The 17,401-nt window shown below is 37.7% G+C and overlaps 1 protein-coding gene across 4 annotated transcripts in view; it reads left to right on the forward strand.

Annotated features, from left to right (window-relative positions):
* The window catches only part of LOC139958889 (uncharacterized), a 29,536-nt gene extending 12,463 nt beyond the window's left edge, over positions 1-17,073 (forward strand). For all 4 annotated transcript variants that reach the window (XM_071956309.1, XM_071956311.1, XM_071956312.1 and 1 more), the window contains exons 5-14: positions 291-459; positions 1,426-1,578; positions 2,536-2,853; positions 3,945-4,082; positions 5,135-5,405; positions 6,143-6,271; positions 7,270-7,404; positions 8,668-8,784; positions 9,441-10,586; positions 11,425-17,073. In XM_071956309.1, coding sequence (XP_071812410.1) covers positions 291-459; positions 1,426-1,578; positions 2,536-2,853; positions 3,945-4,082; positions 5,135-5,405; positions 6,143-6,271; positions 7,270-7,404; positions 8,668-8,784; positions 9,441-10,586; positions 11,425-11,546 — 2,698 coding nt within the window. In that variant the 3' untranslated portion in view covers positions 11,547-17,073. The remainder of the gene's footprint in view (positions 1-290; positions 460-1,425; positions 1,579-2,535; positions 2,854-3,944; positions 4,083-5,134; positions 5,406-6,142; positions 6,272-7,269; positions 7,405-8,667; positions 8,785-9,440; positions 10,587-11,424) is intronic.
* Positions 17,074-17,401: the final 328 nt, after the last annotated feature.

Raw genomic sequence — 17,401 nt, forward strand, 5'->3', positions numbered from 1 at the left:
GGCAAAAGGAAAAGGAAATAAAAGGTGTTTGCATAATATTCATTCTTAATAATTTCATGAAAAGAAAAATTATTATGTACAGATGCCAGTTGTGTGAATAACTATTGTTACAGTAAGTGGGTAATCCTTTTGATGTTATCTTTGGTTGCCTGAACAGAAATTTGGACTCGGACGGCCGTACTTACCATTACAAAATTTGCTCTGTACGTGTATGAATATTTTGTAACTTTCCAGTGCCAAACTCATTTCAACTGAATCCGAATTTGATTGGTTTATACTATCGTCACCAGGTTTCCTCAAAGCTTGATGTTACTAAGCGATCTGAGGGTGGATGGTCTACCACCTATCCTCGGTTACTTTAGTTCCCCCTATATCCACCTAGAGTATCACACCTTACGGAAATGTCCGAACAGCGAAGAGTCCAATGGAAACCATGGAAGCAGCTCACAAGTCACAGAGGTAAAGCAATGTTGAGACTTCCACCTGGCATGACCTATCAAATCCTAATCCCTAGAGTGGTGTGTAAAGGCTTCCCATTTGAAAAACCATTATAAAACAAATTGCTTTTGTCAGTGCATGTGGCATTTTAGTATCATTTTAGTGTGATAAAAAGAAGGGTTGGAGGAAGGGGATAGGTATGGAGAAAGGGAGGGAGAGGGGGTCCAGGGGGTGTTTAGTTATTCCTTTCTTGGATGTTGTGGGAAGTGTGATAAAGAGAAGGGTTGGAGGAAGGGGATTGGTATGGAGAAAGGGAGGGAGAGGGGGTACAGGGGGTCATTAGTCATTCCCTTTTTGGATGTTGAGATCATTGGCTTGAATCTTGGGAAGACGTTGCATCCACAGTCGTTCCCTGCTGATGCGAACTCTATCTGAGGGGTTACGTAAAACCTTCAAAGCCCTATGACACCATGTCAGGTATGGCGTAGTTAGGAAGGTTAAAAAGTCTCCCAACTGGATTTCTGTCTTGCCAGTGTTGACTGTGGATCTGTGTTACTTCACGTAGGCTGTTGAACCAACAACTCTATCTGTGGACTCTAATAACTCATTAGCAATGTAATACAGACAGTCTTTAACATCATTCTTTCATGCAACATTTGTTGATTTTGATCTCTGAAGGACAATGTTGGATAGTGTTTAGAACTACAACACAAGTGAATAGATCTTTCAAATGTATGTACCCATTTCTACCAGGTTACTATTTGCCATGTAATAATATTCCTTTGGGGCCCACTTAAACCATTTTTGCACAGATATTTGCTTTTCAAAACTCTGTGAAGTCATCACTTTGCTCGTTTTCTTTTGTCCCTTGTCTGTTCATATTTGTCTTTAAATTGTTGTCCTCTTTTTCTCACACCAATTTACTATAATTCTTAGGGTGTGTAAAGTCAGAAAGTGGTTTTAATATCTCATATCTTCATTTTGCAGTCGTACGGAGGAGCACGACCCAGAAGAAATAACCCGTTAAACTTCACAGCACCCAGAGGGCCGTCTGGCGGTCGGGGGAATGGCGACGATGAAGGTGACAAAGATAAACCGACAAATTACAAAAAGATGCAGTTGAATTGTGACGGGAAACAGGTACCTCCTAAACCAACAACGGTCTCATAAATCCAAACATCTCTTGATGAAAACTGACAAATTACTATTATCGCCCTAAAATCTCACTTTTTTATTTAGTTTGTATTGGCTGTCCCGACTCCAATTATTCTGCAACACTACATATCAAAGTATTTTTTTTCTCCCTTCTTTGTAACGTGTACAAAGCATTGTAAATCATTGAATTATACAACTCGGTGTGTTGTGATGAGGACAAACGCTCTTAACATGCCCGTTTGGCCTCTGTAGGAAAGACTATACAGCTAACAGATGTCATGTCATGAGTGTGTTTCCACAACAGTTCGGTTAGACCCGCAGTTTAACACGTTTAACAGATTTATATGAATTTTCATTTAAAGATTGGTTGCTCTTGTCACTATTTGGTATAGAAACAAAATTACCAAAAAACCTTAAATTAATTGGAGATGCGAGTTTAAATTTTTACTGGGCAAATTAAGCCAAAATGAAAAGGAACAAAACATTAAACGAACCGGCTGGGAAAATGACAAAACATCAATCCCATGGTTTAATACATGCCTTGCATTCAAACTTAGATTGTTCAAATCCCCATATCAGCTTTCCTTTGCTACGGGTGCCAGTCCAAAACCACTGTACCTTGCATACCATGCAACCAGGGATCCCTTTCCTCCCAATTCACTCCCCCCCCTCTTCACTCCCAAAGTGTGCAAGAGGTGTAACCCTGAGGTCACTGGTTCAAATACTGCTCAAGCCAGAATTATTTAACTCTTAACAAGTTTTTTTGTTTTTTGTTTTCTGACAAGAATATAAACTTTGTTTCCTTAGACTGAACATTGCACTTGTAATAAGTCATATTGATTTGTTATGTAACGCCTCTCGCTATGTAATACCGCTTCTGATGAATCTCTATCCTTTCTCAACAAACTCTTCCTCTTTATCTTCATGTACATATATATACAGAAAACCCAAAGAGGCTTGAAACCAAAGAGGAGGAGGGATGGTGCTCTTAATCAATCTCCCGGAGGCAGAGGTGAAATTAATGTCTCCCTGGGGGAAGGTGTTTCCAAAGCCATTGGAAGAGATGAGGTAGATGCCAGTATGGTGGAGCAGGCAGCCCTGCTGAGGCATGAAAGGACCACCTATGCACCTGTGCGAAACCAAGTCATTTACTCTATCCACCACGGGAATGTCATCGCTTTCATACAGAGACTGTACACCTTGTGGTCCAGCGGCTCTGGCATAACACCGGGTCTCAGTGAAGGAGTCATCTTCAACATGGTATGCTTTTCAAGAATTGTTCTTCTTCAAAATCTAGGAATCATTTTAAAAGTGGATATACTTGAAAAGCAGATCGGTTTCATTTACTTTGTTAAATAAGGAGAGAAATGTCACAGGTCACTTGAAGCATTCTTTAGAGAGTCAAGCCTCCCTCTGCGTACATGCTGGTAAGATTTGGAAACAAATGAAATACTGTCCAACACTTTGTCAATCCTTGACTAAATTTCCATGATGCCGATGTTGAGTGGCACATACAGAATAAGGGTGTAGTCAACAATTTAGTGACAAATTGTAATGTTGGAGGATACCTTGAAATTATTTCTACCTTATTTCTACCAAAGATTTAGAGTTGCTTTTCATTCAAATATCATGCTTACAAAAAAATGATTTATCATACTAAATGATAAAGAACATTGAAAGACAAAATAGTGCTTAATAGTGTGGTAAGAGGTGCTCTTGGAAGTTTTTACGAAGAATACTTTCAGCTTGAAAATACAAATTCCCTGTGCTAGAAAGAGCGTTCGGAGTTGCTTATATTCTAAAGAAACAAATCCATGTTTTTGAAAAATATTGTACCAAAACAATGAATACATTAAAGAAAAAAAACAATTAGTGATTTAACTCCGTTGTGATAGGTCACTAGAGCTCAAGCTGTTTTCAGCTCTATCGATCTTCTGTAATTAACATACAACAATGGATGGTATTGAACGAGAGAAAAAAACAGTTGCTTCTCACCACGAGAGAAAATTTCACAGAATTAATGACAATATTGATACAATCCGGATCAGACATTACAGCATTTTTTATTATGTAGGAATAAGAAAATTGTAAATTTATGTCATTTTATTCATGTTTTGGCACCAATGAGAAACCTTACGTATCCAATGCTTTTCGTGTGATGTTTACATTTTTACGGAAATGCAATCACATGTGGCCAAAATCAATAGGATATGATTTAAGTTCTGCACCGAACACTGCTTGTGATTGTAACCAACAAAGACCAACGTCTTGATAGATTTAAGAATTTCACAATCTTTCTGCAAATTTGGAAGATGACTGTAAAATTTACAACTTTTTTATTTATCCCTTAGAACCAAAAGGTCAATGACAACAACCAGTATCGCTTCGGGGAAGAGTTTGTGTCGTATGCTGAGCTGGGTCGGGGAGATTTTGGAATCACCAGAGCCTGCCAAGATTGGAAAACAGGAGCCAAAATGGCATCTAAAGAGGTATGCAACTTTACATGCTTTTGTTTTCTTGCTTTTCTCAAGAATTAGAAGTTTTAGAGAAAGAGTGTTAGTGTTTATCTTACAGTATTCCTATGAAGGGAGGTTGCCGATCTTTCATGAACGTTTATTCCAGGAATCAAGGGTTTTCCCTTTTGGCTCCATGATTTATAATAAGGAATATAGATAACAGTTTCAGTATAAAATAAAGAAAATTTTGGTATTTCAATAACAAATTTATATTTTTGCGAAAGCAGTGAAAAACTGTCGTTTCACTGTTATACACATAGACATTAATTTGTGTTGGACCAACTGGAATTGAAACAAAATGGATTTTTACTTTTCTTATATCTCTCACTAACATTCACCTTCTGGATTGATAGGAAAGACGCCTTTTGCTTAGATTCGAACAAATAATTCTTAAACAAGTGCCATTTCATAGGAAGTTGAAAATCGATATGCCGAAGCTATACGTTAAGGATTTGCTTTGCGGGATATGTACATCATGTTGCCCTGGATGGGCAAGAAATTATTCAGTACCAACCATAAACAAAAGTTACGGTTTTATTTATCGTATTGGGAGGGTACCTGACGTGCACTGAATAAGGTTATATGGAGACAAAGTTGTCCTCTTATCTGTTTGCTCAGCCAATGGTTGATAAAAATTTTAATATCCATTTAACCCCTCCTGCCCTCTAACCTCTTCTCAGATCTTGCAATTTTCTGTAAGCCTAATCTGCCAAAAAAGAATTGAAGCACTGCGCCCTCCCTCCCCCCCCCCCACCCTCCACTCAGGTCAATTGGGTAGGAAGAAGAAATGGGTGATGAAGAAGTGGGTCAACGCGGGTGAAGTGCGAAAAAATTACCACTTTTGGCAGGTTAGGTGTATAGGATAGTGCATGATTCGCAAGGAGACATGTGAGTGTCGTTTTCTGTAAATACTCAAACAAGTAAGTTATGTTGCAGAAAACCTAGCAGCCCTTTCTCTTAAAAAGTGTGTTGCATTTAGAATTGTGAACCAACTTAAAGAGAAAGAAGTTATTCACGATTTTCAGATTCCCAGGGAGCGATTCCTACCATTTGAGGTCCTGCAGTTGTCTAAGCTTCGCTCGCCATTCATAGCTCGGTTTTTGGGCGCCACAGCAGAGCGGAGCTCCCTCTATCTGCACATGGAGCTAGTGGATAACGCATTTCAACTGGAGTATATCGCCAAGGACGGCTCCATGTGGTTGACCGACCAAGGGCTCATAGTCAAGATTCTTCACCAGCTGTTGGGTGCTTTGGACTGTTTGCAGAAAAGTGCGGTGATTCATAGAGATCTCACATGTGAGAAGAAGCAATTTGCATGTTTTTAATATTTCATTTTATTGGGGATGAACCTCTTCCTGGCCTACTTTAAATATAAGATATTTGGCAACACTGGCATGGTAGAATAGGATATGGGCTTCTTCCCTGAAACTTATTACACCATTCGTTGTAATTTGTACGTAATTCTGCACGTTCCTGTTAGCTGTCTTAAGTAAATTTTCCCAACTGGTAGATATTTAATAGCAATGGCAATACAAATTTAATTGGTTGTAACTAGTCATTAGTTTCATTACAAACTAAAGTAGAAAAAGTTGGAAAGTTTGACATGTATATTGTCCTTGTTATTAATATTATGTGCTAAAATTATGTATTAAACTTGTTAAGTGCCGTTGCCAAGGAATTTTTTTAATTGAAGTTAGTTCAATTGAATGAAGAGTTAATGAAAACAATCTCAGAGTGTGTCTTGGTTTGATAAATGCAATCTCATTAGGAATAACGCTGTATTTCTTGACATTTTTTTCAGAAGTAGGGACCAAATTTAAAGACAAAAAATTGCTCTAAGGGAAAACCAAGTGCGTCTGTTACGAAAGAACACTGATGGTGTCGATAGTTCAATTGTCAATATAAGCAAGCGTTATTGCATCTTACCAATCAAAATAACGAAAGTATATAAAACACTTTCGATCAGGATATGACATTTAGTAAATTGCTTTGCTCAATAGCTTGTTTTCTATTTGCTTTCGTTTTGTGTACAGGTCGTAACGTTCTATTAACTGCGGCCCAAAGAGTGAAGGTCATCGACTTCAATTTGGCCGTTCCTTCTCCGTACGAACAGAACACCATGCCCGTAGGGGATATCCACTATCTTGCTCCGGAAGTTTTAGGTGAGAACCACTCCCACGGTTTTCTGAATCACCACCACGGTGGCGACCTATCCACATAAATCGTATTCGAGCTGTGAAGGCAGAATTGCGTGCAATTGGGGTTAAAAGAGAAATTTTGGGGTTTGATCTAAATTGCTAGTGAAGAAGTCAATATTATACATACCTTCTTCTATCCTCCAGCTTATTCTCTCACCATCTGTTATTAGTCAAAGTCTGTAAGCAAACCCCTGCACACCAATGGACCATGGAATGCACATGGGACATTTTCAAAAATGATTAAATAACTGGAATCCGTGATATGGAATGCACAGAGGATCCCTTTTGTCGGAAGATTTAGAGTCACCTATTTGATTTTCCTCGCCGCAAATAAAAGTCACAGTTCCCACCACTTGCCCTGTAAGTCTGTGCCCCCTTCCCACCAATTGAACCCTCTTCTGTCACCCCTGTTACGGTCTAACAAAAGCAGAACACAGTAGAAGCAATTTGTATTGTTTACCCTTTGACTGTAAATTTGAAAACTATTTGTATGTGCTTAACTGGTGAAACATTTCCTACTAATCCTACTGGAAAATTCCCCTACTACAATTTGAAAAGTGTCTAAAGTAAAAAAATATGTTTTGAAGTATTTTAAAATGCAAGTGCTTTCCGATATTTACAAAGGAAATTTCTTATTCTGTTTCGTCTAATAAGTATTACTAACTTCGCATTGATTTCTGTGAGTAAATAATTTTATGGAAACTTGGTATTAGTTTCATTTATCTAAAATCATGTCCGGACGAACTGTACTGCTAACTCCTATGCGCAAAGTTGGGGGGGGGAGGGGGCAGGGGGTAGTGGGGATGTTTAAAAAGTGTATGTAGGCTGCTTCCCCACCATTGCAACATTTCCTTATTAAAACAAAACCCTGTATCTGATAGAAAAAAAACAAAGGATACATGAATTGTTATATTCATGAGTGAATTTCACTTTTTTAATCTATCACTCTGTCTATTTTCAAGACGGTGTCGAGCAGCTGACGTGTAAGATTGACCTGTGGTCTGCTGGGATTATCATTATTGCTCTACTTAGAAGCTTGCCTCAGCTAGATGACTGTGAGAAGATGGCTATTACAGGCTTCCATCCTCTCCATTGCTGTGAGTTTCTGTTTTATTTCTACGACTTTCAAGTATTTTATGTGTCTTTAGAGGTTACTCTCAGTTTGATGATCTAATGGACGGTAATTCTAAAATACAAACGGTAATAACCATCGAAACATAGTTTGTAAATAAATGTCCAATCTGGTCAGTATTGACGACAGTCAAACAGTTTCATATCTTGAGGTCTAAAGGGTTTTATGGAAAGAAAATCTACAGGTATAATTTATCTCTTAGGCCTCTTACTGCTTAATGAGTAAAAATAAAATAAAACTGTTAGCAAACTGCTTATCCACTAGAGAGCATGTGTAGGAGAATGTGTAAAAGAAAGTTGGCCGGACGTTTTGATCCTAGCAGGATCTTCTTCAAAGGCTAAGTGACACTTGACACTTGTCATTTAGCCTTTGAACAAGATCCTGCTATGATCGAACGTCAGGCCAACTTTCTTTTACACATGCTTAATGAGTAAATAGACAAAGGAAAATTGAGTGGGAGATTATAAATAAACTGGAAAAGAACAACAGAATTTGGGGCTAGAGAGAGATTCGAACCAATTATTAACTGGTTTACATTCCAGCTCTAGCAAAAAATATCTTTGCTATTTTCGAGTTGCTTTTAAATTTTTTAGAATTTAAGATGTGTTTCACAAGTTTTGACATACAAAAACTATAGAAAGGGCAGCCCCATTTAATGATGGTTGACGCAACAGTCTAATTTTTGTTTGTCATATGTTCATATTGTAATGCTGCGTTTGGTGAATACACACAGGTGGTCTTGTACAGTCTTTTTAAAGACATCACTATTGCCTCAAAATTTTACTACGCTAAAATTTGCTTTAAGTTTTTAAAGATAGTGGCCTGGAATTTATTTTACCCCCTTATGCTAGTATCATATATTGAAGAGGGTTTACTTGAAGAAAGTTAATAGTGAATGTCACAGCTGTGGAAATTCCTCTCGTAGCAGTGGTTTGAGTCTTGAATGGGGCAAAGCTTGTAGCATGTTTTATGGGGCAAAAATTGGTGACCTGTTTTATGCAACAGACCACTTGTGAAGCAATCTAGATTTGTAAAATGTAATACCAACAACATACAAACATACCTACCTCATATACAGCATCAAAAAAAAACTTGTTCTTGGCAGGGTTGAGGGGGGGTGGGAATGGGGGGGAAGGGAGATGATGTACCCACCTTGAAGAGTTTGTATAACCTACATACAAGATCACCTGCAATCCTGTGCTGAGAAACTTGATCTCCTCTGTTGTAGGTCATCTCCGGCACTGCCATCCAAGACTTCTCAATATTCTGGAACTGATTCTTCAGCCTGATCAAAGAGACAGGCCAGCACCACAAGACCTGGCAAACCATTGTGTATTTCAGGATGGTAGGCATTGCTATTAAACCTATTTTTTTTTTTGTCTTCTTCTTTTTTTTGTCTTTTTTTTTGGCCTTTTGTTGATGGTGTCTTACTCAACCGTCGTACTTGGCATGCCGATAACAAGTACAAGAATGCATTTGTGTTTAATAGAGGTCAAATTATCATTTATCATCCATAGAATTTCAGGTCTCTGCCTCTTCATTGGGACTGTTTTTAAACAAAAGAAATTTACCTTTTTGTAAGACAATGTTTAGGTGCTTCATTATTGTTGTAATTGCAAACAAATCAGTGACTGTATGTTTTCCTGTAGCCTGCGGAATACACAATGGCCAAGAAATAAAACATGAATATGTATTTATGACAAATATTGCTTTGAAAATATTAGAAAAAATTGAGAAAGATTTCTTATTGGTTATTCAGGATCTCTTCTTACTTTGGTCGGAATAGTTTATTGGACTGGACTGAGGTCCATGGCTCTGTGCCTCTATTAGTTCATACTTTAGCTATAAATATTTTAAAATCCGAGCTAAGTAAGGAACTTTCTTCCAACCCTGCTGATCTTTGCGATATTGTTACGGAGGTGTATATTCAGTAGGTGACATTGAAATCTGCTAATAGGGTAAGGAATCTAAACTGAGGTATTTTTTGGGTCTCCCTCCCAGATATTCATGAGATTCTGGAAGATTGGCCGGCACGTCCTGATGATGGAGTGGATGATAGCCCTGATTGGTTCCCTTTGGATGACCACTGCAGCGATGATGATAATGATGGTGATGACGAAGACGGCGACGATAATGATGGTGATGATGTTGAAGCTACCATCCCACCTGTTAGTATGCAAAAGAGTTCACCTGAGCCTCATCCTTGCCTGACTTCTCCATCAGAGCAGCCATCATCATCGTTGGACCAGTCTGAGGCCTTAGTACAGATACCTTCCACATCACACACTGTAGGTGATAACTCTAACAATGGTCCAAGGTATGGCAGAGGTACGAACCCTTGTCGTCAAGGTGACGGCCTGTCCAGAGGTGGTGATGACGACTCTCAAGGGGTGAAGAGGGGAAGGGGGACAAGAGGGAAAGATAGAAAGGTCAGAGTCCAGATAGCTGCCTCTTTCAGAGATGATACAACAAAACACAGACAAGAGCAAGGGACAGGCCCTTCCAGCACTGAAATAGATTGTGGGGTAGGCGATGAGGCCACCACCGGCCAGGAGTGTCGTAATGACCCTTCACTGGTCGACGAAAGACCCATTACCCAGCAAACGCATGCAGCGGAATATCGCACACCTGGCGAGTTCCTAGGGGCAGAGAGAGGGGCCCTTGGGGCAGAAAGAGGGGCCCTAGGGGCAGAAGGAGGGGCAGTAGGAGGGCTGTTAGGAGCAGAAGGAGGGGCCCTAAGGACAGCAGGTGGGGCTCGAAGGCACCATGGAAAGCACCACCCAAATGTTTCCATGGGCAGCTTGGCGGACATCTTCGGACCACTTGAAGTGAACGAGATTACACAGACGAGCCGACTTGACCGAGGTAGAGAAGGCCATAACGTCCTACGTGACCACCACCAGCAGCAGGAAGAAGTGTCAGACAATCCTACTTCACAGGCTACTGGATCTAATGACTTTAAGGATCTCTGCGACGGTCCATACTGCTATCCGGTGGATTGGCTTTACGAGAATGATGACCCTCAGGCGACAGTGGAGGAAAGAGATCAAAGTGGAAACAGATCGACTGCTATGTCTTCCCCCAAAATGAGTACCGGTGGGAGCTCTTTCCGTGGTACCAGCCAACAGGAAGCGTCCCTAGAAATGGGTAAAGCCATCTTTTCTTATGAATTGAACCCTTTATTAAATAAATTTAAAAAATATGTACCAGAGAGTTATTGCAACAAAATAGCTAAAATGACATAATTGGATGGTGGTAGGAATGTCTTCTCAACCAATTAAAAAGAAAAAGAAAAAAAGAGTGTGTATATTGTGCCCTCACCACAGGCAAGAAGTAAAAATGGATGTGAGCTCAGGTCTAAAAATTTATTTTAAAATCAGTAGTACATTGTTGTACCCAATGTAAGCAATTAACTAATTAAATGAAGGAAGCTAACTAACTATGTTCTATTCAAATAAAAAGCATATAGATATACACTTACACAATTTCAAAAATGTCTATTTGAGTCGAAAGAAAACTGATTTTTTTCGAAATGGAAGTATTATCAAATTTCTTGAAATGATTAAGAACCAGAGCAGTTGCTTTCTTTTTGGTTTACTGGTGAGTTATTCATCATTGATTCTCTCGTTTCTCGAAACGAAGAATTTGAGGGCTAATCAGCTTTTGTGTAATTTTATTGTTCACTAATACCCCACACTATTGTAGTTCTTAGTAATAAGTTGCCTACTCAGCTGTCATTTGAACAGTTCCGTTTTTTATTTTCCTTTTTTTCCCCTTTTTTTTGGATGGTGAGTTAAATATAGTATTGCAAAATGCTGCTTAGAGAGTGAAGTTCATAATCAAATGAATCTCAGAGGTTTTCTCCGGATCGATTATTTGTAATCTTATTCTCGGTAGTACTCCCTCCCGTCAGTTTCGGTAAAAACTTTGGTCCAAACTCTAAAATCTGTTCTCTAAAGTCGATCTTTATTTTCTCCATATCCAGACATACTAGTTGGTCAGCTGAGCATCGATACAACAGCGGAATATCAGAATCAGATTCTCTCTCAGTTCAGTAGAGAGAGCAGAGACGGTAGAAGTAGTAGCAATAGTAGTAACCAATCGTGAGGTCCTCTGTTCATCTCGCTGGTGCGGCAATCGGTATCACCAGAGCTGTGGATACATAACAATCATTCCACCGCCGCCAGCAAGTCGAGAAGGTGAAGTAGTCGTCCCAAGAGAAAGCAAGCCAAAAGCAGAGCTGCGGGGTCGTCGATTGGACATGTCCATCCATATCGTAGATCGGGTCGGTTTCGAGCTTCAGCCCGCAGCGTCCTCATTTATGTTCATAGCAATGACAAAAACTCTGCGATTGACGGTCTTGCAGGACGGTACTTTGAAAGACAGTACGACGCTCAGGGGGCCGCAGGGGATTCTCCAGCGGCTGCAACTTTTCTGTCTTTGATACGTTGACAAGTCAGTCATAGAGAGGGGGGGGTGGGGAATGTGGGGGAAGGGGGTGGGGAATGTGGGGAAAGGGTGGGCATTATCATAATGTAACAGCACAAAAGATACACATGTGGTATTTAAACCATCATAATATCCTTGTCATCTTAACCCATCCTTCCTTTTGTTTGCCGATCACTGAGGCATGGTGTACTTATGTCCATCATTAGTACTCACTGAAATATATATGTCACATAGTTTAATTTGAAGATAATTTTTAAGCAAACATTTGCATCTTGAGTATCACATCCTGAAATATCAGAATCATAAAGAGTCCAAACCTCTGTTGAGGAGGGTGTGATAGTTTTCCAGAATACCTCACCACGTTGTTAACTTGGGGGAGAGATGTGAATTGTTTGCAAAGGTAAGTCACTAACTGTGCAGCCTTTGTAACACGGTGTAGTGGTTACGTACCCTTGACCATGGTACAGTACTTAGTACTCACTATTAATCATGGTATGGTACATTGTTCTCGATATAAACCATGGTATAAAACCATGGTAGTTATTTTCCTGACAATATTTGTGCATCTCGGTAAATTATTTACTCATCACTAAGGTATAAACCATAATTATTTTACCTGTCTTTGTGTTATGTGATTTTAAATTATTTTACCTGGCAGGCTGGTACCATAAAATTGTTATTGTCAACTCATCAATATGGTTACAAGTTACTCATCATACTGGTATTATTTCACCTGGTACCATTTTTAATACTCATATAACTATGGTATGTTATGGAAATTTCTTTATCATGAAGATGTTACCAGTTCTTACCAGAGGCTTATTTTATGGTTTGAGAGTTTCATATTCATAAGAGTCCCCTCCAAAGGCTAAAATCTTGCCTCAAAAAGTTGATTTTGAAAGATGATGCTTTCTGTGTTTTTTTTTTTAAATGTTGGTGTAATTATGGTCATCACGTCATCCTGGGATAATTGTCACATATTTAATGCATTTTCAGAATTTCTAACTTTTGTTTCGTTTAGTATGTCTAATGACACAAAATACCAGTCTTGTTTCATTCTTCCATTGTTTGTTAGAAATTCTTGCTGTTAAAGTCTTTCTTTCTTTATTTCAATGCTCCTTTTTTTGAGTATAAGAAAACTAAATCTTTCTTCTTCGTTCTTTCTTTTAACATTCCCAGTACAATCATACTCTCTGCCTGCCATACTATTTTGGCTGGTTAATCTTGTATAGAATAAAATTGTTTATCATATTGATTATATACCAAATTGGTCACTCCTTTGGAGTTTAGTTTAGGTTTCTCAAAACAAATTTACAGGTTATGCCTGGGTCATATGCTGTTATAATGTGATTGTTCTTTACAGTCAAACTGTGTATATTTGGTCATATAGTATAAACCAGGGGTTTCCAACTATATTGCTATGAGGGCCAGAAAGAAACATTGGTTGGAGTAAAGGGCAGGGCCATAGGGAACCAAATGTCTCTTTCAAATTGGGTTCCTAAAAGTCCTTGCCTGATATTTCCTATTGGATATTCCAAACACTGGAATAGAGAGAGAGAGAGTGAGCAAATCAGATGTTTTTTATAGACAAATCTGTAAGGGGAAGGAGAAGAAAAAAAGGATTGTTTTTCTAATGGAGAGGTATCAGTCTATCAGTGGAGATAAAAAATGAATTATCCTTAGCTGTAAATGTTTTTACTGGAGTTGATTAGATTTTTACAAATGAAAAAATCAAATATTTTAAATATAGATACTTACAAATATTATATATTAGAAGTGTTACCATTGATAGAATAAACATTGTTTTGTTTAGATGAATTATTTTATGATTGTGTTAAAGCAAAAGGACAGAGTAAAAATTACATAATATTTTGTGTGTGTTAAATATGAAATATCTGTTGACAAAAAAAAAGTAAACTTAATGGGTGTAAAAAGTGCACAGCATTTTTTTGCTGGACTCAACAAGCTAGGAATACTAACAACATCGTCAGATTTAGATAGAGTTAGAGCAGTTTTTGTTCCCCTTTAAAAGTATATTTTCTGTGTCATTTCTGGCATGGTAGTTCAACTCCTCCAGAGAGCATGAGAATATATTCAGGAAGTAATAAAATTTGGAGAGAGTAAGTTTGAAGAAAGGGTGAATTCTGGCAGTATAAAATTAATGGTTAATGCCTGTAGATGATCTTTCAAAACCTGTATCTCACAAAGTGCAGACTTCCTACACAACGGAATTCAACTTAACTTTTATCTCGTTAGTAGTTGGTCTCCATTTTCCCTCAGTTGGAAACACATGCTTAAGAACACCTCTACTCAAGAGTTTACTCGGCTACATACACTGTTGTCGTTGTCAGTGATCAATCTAGGTGGTTGCCTTGGTTCTGCATGCTGTAGGTGTATTGATTGCAGTAACGGCAGCAACCTTAGTAAACTATTGGCTTGGTTTACATTTATGTCGGTTGTTACTTAATGGAGCATGTAACACAAGAAATGGTACATAGATGGTAATTCCTACGTAGGTCTGGAGAACAAAAACTGTCTGTTTCCTTATTACTTAACTGATGTGTTGTTTTCTTTTCAGAAAAGAGGAAATTAAAAATCAGGAAATTTCTTATACCGTGTTTGAAGCAACTATGCCCTTGCCAGTTGAAAAATTCCTATTTGAAGCCAGGATTATATTTGTTTGTACTTTTCTAATCATGTCAAAGGTTATTCAGGGATAAAGTTTCACAACTAACATAACTATTTGTAGTATCCTGCAGCTGTTATTGACAATGCAACAATGTTTCTAACGTCTTAGTAAGGAACCTTTTTCCCAGACTTCTTTTGATATGGATTTGACAAAGTTGTTTTGTTTATTTTATATAGAATTTGATAATTCGTACAAACAGTTCTCTGTAAATAAAAAACGAGAAAGGGGGGGGGGGGATGGGTTTGCCTTACTGATGACATTCACCATAGCAAAGATCTATTCCTGTCCCCTTATATAACAATTTTGGCATAAAAAAAGCATACATATATTTTGGCATTTTGGCCGATGTAGGCATTTGGCCACAGAGACTTAATGACGGTGGCTGCGTTACACCTCATTTCGTCTTGAGCTTGCTCTCAAGAGTCATCTTGGGAGGATAGCACATCATGTTGATGGGAGGATACCATAACATTTTTGAACGGTTCCTGATAATGGTCACTGGTGTGTCTGTTGGTTAGTGCTGTAACAATCAACATTGAGATGGATGAGGTGGGTGTGATTGCATTGGTCAGTGTTACACACAAAAGTTTTCCACATGAGTACAAGCCAGTCATCGTATTATTAGCAGTTAACATATCTAGGCTTGTTTCTTGTTAATCTTACTGAATGTTTTATTTACAGCTAACTTATCAGAAACAATTGGAAAGTTTTTTGCAACTAATTCATAAGAAAAAAAATATTCTGGAAACTTATTCCCTTTGAGACAAAGGTACGCTGATGAGATTTTAGTAAATCAATATTGATTCGAAGTTTGCATGGATATTCTGGTGGCTAAAGTGAATTTTCTCCCGGTTCCTAATGCAGGTAAAACGTATGAAGTGCCATTTTCTGATTGCTATTTTACTACCAAAACACATAAGAAGAAGTAGAAATGGAATTTTGCTGGGAGATTGTCACTTAAAATTGGGAGGGAGAGATATTGTTGAAATGTTCATATAGACAGGTTAACATACCAATCATGTGAAAACAATTTACTTTACAGTATACAAAAATAGAATTTTGTTTTAATTTCTGGTGTGATTTCATACATGAGGTAACATAGTATCTTTACCAAAAGATAATATTTTGGTGGCTAAAGTGAATTTTCTCCAGGTTCCTAATGCAGGTAAAGCCTATGAAGTGCCATTTTCTGATTGCTATTTTAGTACCAAAAAACACAAGAAAAAGTAGAAATGGAATTTTGCTGGGAGATTGCCACTTAAAATTGGGAGGGAGAGATATTGTTGAAATGTTCATATAGACAGGTTAACACACCAATCATGAGAAAACAATTTACTTTACAGTATACAAAAAATAGAATTTTGTTTTAATTTCAGGTGTGATTGCATTCATGAGGTAACATATTGTCTTTACCAAAGACTTATTATAATAATATCATATCTAAATAATTTCTCGATATGGGTATACTTGAACCATGTGTTTTTAAGAACTGCCCAGCTTGATCGACATTTATTTGATATTTTACAACCAATGATTGTATGTGAGAACATCTTTGTGTTAAATTGTGAAAAAGCAACAACAGTTTAGGCATGAAATGCCTTTATAGTTTCCCTTTAGTGATAATTTTATCGTATATCAGCAATCAATGATATCATGTCATTGTGACACACAACAGTAATATACAATCCTTGTCTCTGACAAGGTAGAGAAGGTATCTCTCTGAAAATTTTGCTTTGATGAATTGTTCTTGAAATACTTGTAATTTTGTTTTACCTTTTTGCAAGGTTGCTTTCATTTTATAGGGAATTAAGATATGGTAGTCCAGAAGAGGCATTGATTAAGAAGAAGAACATTAGAGCTCTTTTCCATGAGACTTTTATCCCTTTGACAGAATGAATTATTTGTCACAAAACTTCCAAAGAAAAATTTGCAGAATTTGGACTTTATCTCCCAAACATTGTACCAATTTTATCCCCGTCCTCAAAACTTCCATTATTTACCTCAGACTTTTATATCCTTAGTTCAAATTTCTTTAAAAAATAAAAAAATAATAAATCTGAGGTTAAACTGCAGGAATCAATCACTGAGACCTAGAGTTGGGAACTTAAGAGTTAGTGATAAAACTTTTCTTCTCATTCAAATGCTTCCTCTGCTCCACTGTTAGTTTATGAAAAAGCTTATTAAATAAAGAGATGAAAATAAAGGACATAACTTTTATCTGCTCTTTGTCATTGCAGTCTTTGTTTGCAAACATATTACTCTCATCTCTTTGGTACGATGCCGAAGGCTCGATAAACTTTGCAATCATGCTGGCACGCCTGTGTGTGTTTGTGATGTATGTAATGGCTAGAACATATCTCAATCACCACAAGTTGAATCAATGTCATACTTGGTAGGTAGATGCCGCATGATGAACCCTATTGTCTGTGGTCCCCTATCTTGTGAATATTAATAAGTGGGCAGTTTTGTATAATGTCAATATATCTTCAAACCGTATGTCCGATTTGGTTTATACTTTGTATGGTGATGTAACTACATAATAGTGTGAACATATTTTTGGCAACAACAATGTTTACCTCAATAATATTCATGGTGGGTGGGGCTCAATGGGAAATTGTGAAAAAACAGCTTGTAAACGATAACTCAAAAACAAGATGAATCAATGTCATACTTCGTAAGTAGAAGCACCTTTATAAGCAGATTGGTCTTGGTTCCATCTCATGAATATTAATGAGTGGGCGGGGTATAAAATTTGGTTCATGTTGGTACATCATAAGCACATTTTCATGTCTCCAACTTTATGTCATTAATATTCATCAAATGG

The sequence above is a fragment of the Apostichopus japonicus genome, chromosome 18, assembly GCF_037975245.1.
Source record: "Apostichopus japonicus isolate 1M-3 chromosome 18, ASM3797524v1, whole genome shotgun sequence".
Classification (NCBI taxonomy): Eukaryota; Metazoa; Echinodermata; class Holothuroidea; order Aspidochirotida; family Stichopodidae; genus Apostichopus; species Apostichopus japonicus.